Source organism: Phascolarctos cinereus, unplaced genomic scaffold (genome assembly GCF_003287225.1).
Source record: "Phascolarctos cinereus isolate Bilbo 61053 unplaced genomic scaffold, phaCin_HiC Scaffold_5;HRSCAF=322, whole genome shotgun sequence".
NCBI classification, from domain to species: Eukaryota; Metazoa; Chordata; class Mammalia; order Diprotodontia; family Phascolarctidae; genus Phascolarctos; species Phascolarctos cinereus.
This window is the reverse complement of record NW_027555958.1, coordinates 12,212,468-12,222,090: the sequence shown is the minus strand read 5'-3', so window position 1 is coordinate 12,222,090 and position 9,623 is coordinate 12,212,468. Positions and strand designations below refer to the sequence as shown.

Genomic DNA, 9,623 nt, shown 5'->3' with positions numbered 1-9,623 from the left:
GTCCACAATCCCTTTAGGGGTGAGGGGAGTAATAATTTGCTAGACAATAAAACAAAAGCTGTGGGCCCATCCAAGGAGGCCAAGCCTGACCACGGCTGATCAGCCTCATTATTGGCACAGGCTGCCCGCGGGAAAAATAACAGGGCATGTAAAAGGAGTCAAAATGGAAATGCCCTAGGTCAAGGGGTTCAGAAAACCCAGACACCCTCAGTAGCTGCCTCTCTGGTGTCCACATTCCCTAACAATCCAGTAAATGCACTAGATCTTGGCCAGTTGCCACCTTTCTGGTGTTCGCCAGTCCCAGGATCACAGGGCCATTTCTGGACGAGGCCCTAGGACCCGTCTACGCCAGGGATTCGTGAATGTGTCCACATCCTGGCCCCAGTGGGCAAGCTGTCTAGTGAGGCCACTGGAGCTCTTCTCACAAACATATTTTCTTAAATGCAGAAAATAAGAATACACGGGATTAGAAGGCAGCCAATCACACAGAAAAACAATTACTACATACCTTAATATTTTAATATTTTTAATGCTTTAAGGTTGAATAATCCAATGCTATCATTTTACGTAGGAGGAAGCAAAATCCAGAGAGAGGAAGGACTCATGCCAGGTCTCGGGGCTGGATTCCAAATCACATGTTCTAGCTCCGAATCCAAACTTCCTTTTACCAGGGCCATTCACCACCACCCCTGAAGGTAGGCAACTCCCTCATCCCCATTTCACAGATGAGGCAGCTAAGAACCTTAGAGGATGTAGTGCCTAGCCCAGGGTCACAGAAACACGAGGTCACCATCAGGAGCCCCGAGATCCTCCGGTGATCTCCAGAGAAACTTGCTCCCACTCTGCTCCACTGCCTCCCCTACAACCAGGTCGATGCTTAGACCTGCTCATTTCCAAGGAAATTCTCCTTCTCCCATCAAAGGGCTGGTGTGTGTCCTAATAGCTCTGCTGGTAATAAGCTCCCACACTATCTGTTGCCTGAGTCTTGTGGGGAGGAGATTGAAGCAGACGGGATTAAGAACTGAATGAATTTCCTTCCTTAGTCTTTTGGGTCCCACCGGCCAGCAAGGGAGCCAGGAACCTGGCTCATAGGGGCAACATAAAGGTCTGGGAGGCCTAACCTCCAAGGACAGGAGGTCATTCTGCTTCCAATCTCATGATGAGCTTGTTAGAGAAAGCCCTTCCTGGAGGTGGCCTGGAGCTGGCATGCTCATTAGAAACTGTTAACACATCTGAAAGGATTTGGGTTGAGCTTAGGAAGGTGCTAATGACTACCAGACATTGTCCGGAAACAGAGAGTAGGGGGCAGCTGGGTAATGCCGATGGGCCCTAGGGACAGGATGATGTCATAGGACACCCGAGTTGTAGAAGTTCAATAGGCAAAACTTTAGCTAAAGACTATGTGGTTGTTCAGTCATTACCCCATCTGGGGTTTTCTCAGCAAGAATACTGGAGTGGTCTGTCTGTCATTTCCTTCTCCAGCTCATTTGACAGGTGAAGAAACTGAGACAGAGTTAAATGACTTGCTTAGTGTCTGAGGCCTGATTTGAACTCATGTCCTTCTGAACCTAGGCCTGGCGCTCTATCCACTGGGCCGTCTAGCTACCCGTGAATCCTCAACAATTATCTGGAATTCCGTTGAATGAATCTTTTGCCCCATGGTGAGAGTGGGGTAGGTGTGGCACTGGGCTGGTCCCAGAACTCTGGAATTTCTGCCCGGAAGAGGGGTAGACAGGCTAGAGTAGCCTGGGAGGTGCCTGGGGAGCAGGAGAAGGAAGGAGGATGCCAGAGGGAGGGAGGGAGGCAAAGAGAAGACTGAGAAAGTCATTGGGGAGATCTGGCGGTTTCCAAAAGGCTAGATGGCCAAGGTCCACGGGTTCCTGTGAACAACTCCCCATCTAGCCTGATCTGGCTCCAAGGAAAGTATAACTGATGGGCCCAGGGGAAACAATGACCATTGCTTCCATTGTACTTCTGAGGTTTACAAAGGCCTTCCTTCTCTCCCAACAGGGAAGGAGAGCTGTCCAGGGAAGCCAGAGCTCATCACAAACGTAGTGGCCTTAACCCAGTCCAAGCCCCAGACTTACCCTCTGACATTAGGTTGCTTAACTATGCTCAGTTCTAAGGAAACTGCCTCCCCTCATTGGCTTTCAGAAAAGGCAGATGCCCTGGAGACATTGGAGCCCAAGGCCCTCCTTTTGCAGATAATGTAGAAAGAATTTAAGCTTCTTTGATGGACAGAGCAGGGCACCTGTCACACCTGAATGCCCATCAGACATCTTAAACTCAGGGTAGCCAAAACCAAAGCCATTATTGTTCTCCCTAACACCTCCCCCCACCTCGTACCTTCCCTGTTGCTTAGAGCATTCCACCATCTTCCCAGGCCCACTGGGCCTCTCACACTGTCTCTCACCCTGCCCCTGCCCCATCCGACATGGTGCCCATTTCACCTTTGGGACATCTCTGGGGGGACATCTGCCCCCTTCTATCCTCAGACAGTGCCCCCACTCTAGTGCAGGCCCCCATCACGTCATGCCTTGATTACTGCAATGGCTGCTGGGGGGGGGTCTGTCTACCTCAGATCTCTCCCTACTCCAGTCTACCCTTCATTCAGCCACCAAAGGGGTTTTCCTAAAGCTCAGGTGCAGCCGTGTCACTCCTGTACTCAGTAAGCCCCAGTGGTCCATACCACCTCCAGGGTCAAATACAAAATCTTCTGTTTGGTATTCAAAGGCCTTCCTCACCTAGCCCACTCCACCTTTCCGGTCTTCTCACACCCTATTACCAGACACACACTCTGATCCTGTAACACCAGCCTCCTGGCTGTTCCATGAATAAGAACTCCCATCTCTCAGCTCTGGGCCTTCTCTCTGGCCATCCCCCGTGCCTGGAATGCTCCCTCTCCTCTGCTCCAACTACTACTGACGTTCCTGGTTTCCTTTAAGTCTCAACTAAAACCCAACCTCCTACAGGAAGCCTTCCCCACCCTTAATTCTAGTGCCTTCCCTCTGTTAATTATGTCCTATTTATCCTGTGTATGGGACAACTAGGTGGTACAATGGATAGATTGCTGAGTCTGGAAGACTCCTCCTCCTGAGTTCAAATCCAGCCACGGACACTTACTGTGTGACCCTGGCAAGTCACTTAACCCTGCTGGCCTCAGTTTCCTCATCTGTAAAATGTGCTGGAGAAGGAAATGGCAAACCACTCCAGTATCTCTGGCAAGAAAACCTCAAAAGGGATCACAAAGAGTCAGACAGCACTGGAAATCTACTAAACAACAATCCTGTCTCTAGCTTGTTTGATGTCATCTCCCTGATAAGATTGTAAGCTCTTCAATGACAGGGAATGGTTTTTGCCTCCTGTTGTATCACCAGCGCTTAGACCAGTACCTGGCATATAGTAGGTGATTAATAAATGTTGACTGATTAGTTGATGTCACCCAAACCATCCCCATTCAGCACTGTACTTGGAGATTTCATTACACGTTTTGGTGAGTGGGAGGCCAGGCCAGTCCTGTGGAGATGGTGGCCCAGCTCGACCAGGAATTACTGGTTAAGAGAGGAGAAACATCTCTGAGGGCCAGATTAGGGGATCTCCAGTTCCCAACAGAAGCATTCTTAAAGCCCAAGGAATGTTGGCTGCCAGGGGGGAGGGGAGATCCCAGAACCAGGAAAGGGGGAGGGGCTGATGGATGGAGAGAAAGGGTTGGCCCCTTGCACCCAGCTTCCCCATCAGCCCCTTCAACAGGGCACCTCTTCTACTGCAGGCTTCCTTCCTTACAGCTCCTGCTGGTGCCAGGCTGCAGCCCCTTTTCCGTGCCTGCCTTGGGCAGGCATCTAGACCCCAAGCTCTTTGAGGTCAAAGCACCGGGCACTCCAAGCGTGTTCCCCTGGAGTTGGTGTTGAATGAATGAATGACTCCCGTGGTATCCCCAAGCTGTCACCAGAGTTCAGGGAGCCCCAGAAAGAAAGCTGGCCCTGGGCCCTCTGGGACGCTTCTGCTGCTGCTGCTTAGCCCTACCCTCTCTCCCGCTTGACCCTATCTAATTAGGAAGAAGGCCAAATCTCCAGCTATTTGCTCATCTGATTTGGTCTCTGGTCTGATTCCACCATGCCCCCTCACCTTCCCCCTCTCCCAGCTCCCCTTGCTCCTGCCTGCCAGGTTTTGCCAATGAGTAATCTTTTGCTTCACTACTTAACCTGGGTCTGACCGGATCTTCCTCCGGTGTCTGGGCAGGGCAGTCTGTTCTGTGCCATTTCCCCTGGGCAGCCAGAAAGGCCCTGCTCCCTGCCCCCCTCCCAGCCCCACCGTGGGGACAAGGGACAAGGCAGGGGCTTAAAAAATAAACGAGCGCTGGTAATTTATTAGCCTGGTCTGAGGAAAAAAGGATGGCAGAGTGGATGGCGGGAGGGCTAAATGAGGAGCAGGGAAGCCAGCCACCTTGGCCCCACAGTTCCTGGCGGGTCTTAGTTATTGCCAGCATTATTCCTATGGAGAGAGATGTGGAGAGCCATGAAGCGGAAGGCAGAGCGGATACCGTTGACCGTTCTTCTTTCAATGTTTCCTAAGAATTGGCTCATCGTCCGAAACACGGTACCAGTTCCAGAGAAGAGCCCAGAGGTAAAAACATTGTGGGCCCTACCCAGCAGGCTGGTCATCGAGCGAAGGGCAGTCCCTGTACCGTGAAGTACATCAGTCACGGACATGTGGCTGGCGTTCAGAAGCCCAGTGGCTGTGCCCATGGCTGTCTCTGTCCAAACCAAGATGTCGGTCAGAGAACTGATGGGCCCTTCCCCACCCCCCACCAGACTGGTAATTGACCTCAGGTAGCTGTCATTGTCATCCTCGGCGCCGATCAGGGAAGTACTGGACTGGGGGTTGGGAGACCCGGGGTACACAGGGTTGTGAGTCTGGGGACAGGCAATGGAGTTACTGGTCTGAGAAGTGGACAGGTCAGGTGCCACCTCCCTCTCAAAGAGGAGTGAGAGGTGGCTGTGGGAGATCACAGTGCCATCCTCACTGGAGTCTTGGCTTTTGGGTAAAGGCAGGGCCTCACCGGAGTCCCAGTAGATCTGAGATAGCTCATCGTCGCCCTGAGGGAGGAGCTCATCCTTGCCCTGAGTGAGGTTCAGGTCCTGCAGCTCCACTGCACTGTTATCGTTTAAGGCGCTCTCAGGGTTTTCATTTTCAGTGCTGGCAGCAGCTGCAGAATTCTGCAACGAGTTGGAGCTCATCTATCCTCTCTGCCACTTGCAGGTGGTCTTGAGGCAAGTGGCCATGAACTTGTTGGGGGTCCTGGAGCCCAGCTGGGCTGGGCCCTTGCAGGCAGTGAGGTCACAGGGGCCAGGGGAGAGCTGATGATGTCACAGGCACCAGGAGTAGGAGCCTGGTCCATGGGATGAGTCTGGAGCTCTTCCTCTCAGGGAGAATCCCCAGGCCCCTGGGGCAAGATACCTGAGTGGATCAGGAAAATCTAGAAAGAAGTTAAAAAAAAAGCCAAGCTCTAGAGTGAAGAGAGTGGGAAGCTGGTGACACAGAGCTGACAACCTGGTGGTGGGGTGGGATGTGGTGAGGTCTAACTTCCCATCCAAGCTGGGGACCTTCCCCAACACTGCTAGCTAGAGTCCAGATTTTGCCCTCCTCTGTCTGTCAGAAAAGGCCTGGGGTCCATCCCTCTCCTTCCCACCAGTGACCTTCATAGAACTTTAGAAACCCAAGGTGGGCCATGGCCTGGGCTACCCCATGGATCCCTAGGAGGGAAGGACTTAGTGATGATGCCTGGTGTTCTTGAGGAGAGACCTCTTGGGCTAGGCCAGGGAGGGTTTTGCCTGGAGGCCTTTGGGATGAGCTCATCGTTCTTGGAGGGGGTCTTCCACCTCACAGCCCTCATCTAATGGACCTTCAGTCAGCTGATCAACAGGCATTGAAGAGCCCTCTCTCTGGGCTGGGCACTGGGCAAACATGTCCTTGCCTTCGAAGAGCTTCCAGTCTGTCGGGGAGACAGTGTGTCCATGTATAAGTATACACAAGTGCAAATGCCACCTTGGGAGAGGAGCAAAGAGGCTTCAGGTGGAAGCAGGTGCTCAGCGTAAGATGAGCCGTGAGGTGCGTGGGCCAGAAGGCGTGCACTCCTGCAGCAGGGTGGCCCCTCACCCAGCCAAAGGCGTCAGTGCTGGGGTGGGGGAGAGGGCAGCAGAAAAGCTGTTTGCCTGGAGCACAGATCGTAGGGAAGGTCTCCATAGAGAGTAAGGTTGGAAAGGGAGGCCGAGGCCCCAGGGAAAGGGCAAACAGGATTCTATCCTGTCGCATGCTGGGGGCAATAGGGCACAACAAGGAGGATTTCTTGAGGAGGGAGAGTGACAAGTCAGATCTATGATTAAGGAAAACTGTTTGGGGGCGGTTAGAAGGATGGATAGGAGGGAGGAGAGAGCAGGCCTGGGAGGCCAGTTCCATGGTCACCGGAGTTTCCATCCACATGAGACGCGAGGTCTGAATGTGAGGAGGGAGAAGGGAACAGCTTCAGAAGAGGCTGTAGAGGTGGAAAGAGAAAGCAGGAAATAAGCATTTATTAGGCCCCTACTATGTGCCAGGTACTGTATTAAGCTCTTTATAAATATTACCTCATTTCCTCCTTGAAACAACTGTGGAAGGTAGAGAAGCTGCTGTTACCCTATTTTACAGTTGAGAAAACTGAGGCAAACAGATAGCAAATGACCTACTTGCCCAGGTCACACAGCTAGTAAGGAGCTAAGGCAGGACTTGAACTCAGGTCTTCCTGAAGCCAGGTTTAGTGCTCTCTCCACTGCGCCACCTAGTGGATCTTTAAGGTGAGTGAGGAGTGAAGGATCTGGGCGCCTGGAATGATGATGGTGGTGGTGGGTTTTGGGGAAAAGATAAGGACAGATTAAGTCTAAGATGGCTCCAGGACATCCCGTCTACAGTCTACGGTGTTTGGTATGCAGCTGGCCATTCCGTACTAGCTCCCCAGAGGCCAGGCCTGGAGCTGTCTCTATGATCTATCTGGGAGTCATAGGCAGACAGATGGTCATTTAGCCCCTAGGAGCTGGTGAGGTCACAAAGAGAGTGTGCATGTAGAGAGAGAAGAGAGGAGGACCCTGGGGCTTTGGGAACATCCCCAGTTGGGGAATGTGATATGGATGAAAAAACCAGCAAAGGAAACTGAGTCAGGTAGCAGGAGGAATGCCATGGCACCATACTCACCCCTTAGCCACAATCTGGTAGATTTCTCACACCCGTCCATTGACCTGGAGCTCTAGGACCATGAAGTCCTCCAAGCCAAGGTTCCTATGGATTCTGAAGCCTGATCCCCAACTGGCCCAGGGATGGAGCTCTGGGACCATGAGGTCCTCCAAGCCAAGGTTCCTATGGATTCTGAAGCCTGATCCCCAACTGGCCCAGGGAGAGCGCAACAATCTAAGGATGAGTGCCCCCCCCCGCCCACCTTAGGCACGGGATGCAATCACAGATATGGACTGTGGGAGCCAAACCCTCTTCCCTTCCACCCAACTCTCCTGGTGACCTAGTACACAATGCATCCTGGTAGTAGACAGCCCTATGGAAACCCTGCCCTGTGGGTCTCCCCAGCTCCCACTACTCTTGGTGGTGTCTGCGGTATGGGGTTTGACATAGCATGACCCCTCTGCTTACACACACCCCTTTAGCTTACAATGGGGGCCTCAGGAACCATCCGGTTCAACCTTTTCATTTTCAGATGAGGAAACTGAGGTCCACGGGCTAAGTGATTTGTCCAAGTTCCCATCAGTAGCAAGTAGCTGAGGCCAGGTCCTCTGACCCAGACTCTGTCCACTTTTCATGGTACCAGCTGCTTCAAGGTCAGAGAGAAGGGATTTTACTGTGGTCACACAGAAGTTTAGATGAAAGTAGTCATGACTAAAACCTAGGTTTCCTGGTTCCCAGGAAGAGTGTTACCTCTAACAGCCAGGGAGGGGCTGCTGCTGTCCCATGGCCAGCCCAGTCTCCACTGCTGTCCATCCTCCAGTCTTGTCTAAGGGATCTCTCCTCGTCACCCTTTATTCAGTAAACCCCACTGGCCCCTAGTTATGGCCTCCAGGATGAAAGAAATATCACAATAGTTGGCAGGTATTTGGGGGGGTATGTTCCCCAGGAGAATGTAGGCTCCTCACAGGTAGGAACTTGCACATTTTGTATTTTCAGTGCCTGGATTATCATAGTAAGTGCTTAAGAACAGACTGGGAGACTGGGTGCAGGATGCAAAGGGCTAAGGTTAGGTTTGATTTAAAGAGAGAGTTTCCTGGCCTGAGAGCTGCCTCCAAGTGCCACGGGCTGCCTTGGGAGGTGGGGGCTCCTCCCTGAAGGTCCTTAGGCAGAGGCTGATTGACCTCTTGTCAAGGGGATTCCTGATTAGGGAGGGGTAGCACTGGATGGCTCTGGGGTTTCTTCCAGATTTTGTGATCGTGACCAGAATTCCTTCTGATTCACCACCCCTCGCCCAGTCAGAGAAAGGCCCTGAGAAATAGGCTATGGCCCAGCAGAAAGAGCTTTGAACCCAGTTCAGAGGGCCTAGGTTTGAAGTCCAGCTCAGCTACTTACTACCCTGTGACCTTGGATAAGTCATTTTCTTTGCCCTGTGCCTCGGTTTCCTCCTGTAAAATGTTGACCTCTGAGGACCCTTCTGGCTGCAGATGGAGGACGGATGAGGAAAGCAGCCATCCCAGGTTCTCAACAAGACTGACAGCAGGTAGGACAGCCGTGCTCACCTATCCACACGCAAGGTGGGGCAGCAGGGGAAGATTCCTGAGACATTAATTTCCAACAGGCATCTGCTTGCAGCTCCTGCCTCCTGAATCTTCCTGAGCCCTGGAAGGGGGCCAGTTTCATGACCTCCAGCAAAGATCCCTGATTTTGCAGCTCTCATGGGCGATGCCCAGGCCCTGCCTTTGCAGTCAGGAGGGTCGGGCACAGCTGTTGCACTTTGCCTCCCTCCTGGCGGCCAGAAGGGGGGCAGTGCCCTCTGACCCTGCCACCCTGAAGCAACCCCAGGTTGCTGTCCTACCAGCCCCCACTGCAACAGCCCCAAACGTCAGCTCCTTTCAGGGCTTTAGAGGGTTCTGTCTGTCCCAGGACTCTGGGCCCAGCTTGAGAGCCTGCGAAGTCAATCATTGGTTTCTAGAATCTTCCATCACATCCAAGCCTCTCATTTTACAGATGAGAAAACGGAGGCCCACGAGGTAAAGGGCCTGGTCCAAGGTCATACACTCAAGAGTGACTGAGGGCTCAAATCCAGGTCTTCTTCACTCTAACATCTAACTACAAGGATCCGTCCAACAGAATGTAAGCTCCAGGGGCAGGGAGTATTTCTTTTTCACCAGGGCCTGGCACACAGTAATCACTTAATAAATGTTTGTGGAACAACAAATGTCCAGTGGCCTGGGGTAGCACTAATCTGGACCCCATATACTCTTATCTTGTAATCTTATGTGAGGTCAGGAGGCCTGATGGAGGGAGAGCCAGCCTGGGAGGCAGGAAGACCTGAGTCGTACCTCTGACACCTTCTGGCCATGTGTCCCTGGCCAAGTCACTCAGGCAGCTGTCTGAGGCCGCAAATGGAAAAATCTGTA

At 52.5% G+C, this 9,623-nt stretch overlaps 1 protein-coding gene and 1 long non-coding RNA gene across 4 annotated transcripts; one reads left to right on the top strand and one right to left on the bottom strand.

Annotated features, from left to right (window-relative positions):
• Positions 1–551: 551 nt before the first annotated feature.
• On the top strand, positions 552–3,450 carry LOC110198069 (uncharacterized). The gene is made up of 3 exons (XR_002321640.2): positions 552–695; positions 1,573–1,661; positions 2,011–3,450. It is a non-coding gene; the product is annotated as an uncharacterized LOC110198069 (long non-coding RNA).
• Positions 3,451–4,353: 903 nt separating this feature from the next.
• TEX44 (testis expressed 44) lies at positions 4,354–5,490 on the bottom strand. 3 transcript variants are annotated; one of them, XM_078156739.1, is made up of 2 exons: positions 5,060–5,481; positions 4,354–4,753 (listed from the first exon to the last, which is right to left on the bottom strand). In XM_078156739.1, the coding sequence occupies exons 1-2, from the start codon at positions 5,235–5,237 to the stop codon at positions 4,470–4,472; spliced, it is 462 nt and encodes a 153-aa protein (XP_078012865.1). In that variant the 5' UTR covers positions 5,238–5,481; the 3' UTR covers positions 4,354–4,469. The 3 variants fall into 3 exon arrangements, with proteins under 3 accessions (XP_078012865.1, XP_078012866.1, XP_078012864.1); XM_078156740.1 differs by having other exon boundaries at positions 4,354–4,678; positions 5,060–5,479; XM_078156738.1 differs by having other exon boundaries at positions 4,354–5,490.
• Positions 5,491–9,623: the final 4,133 nt, after the last annotated feature.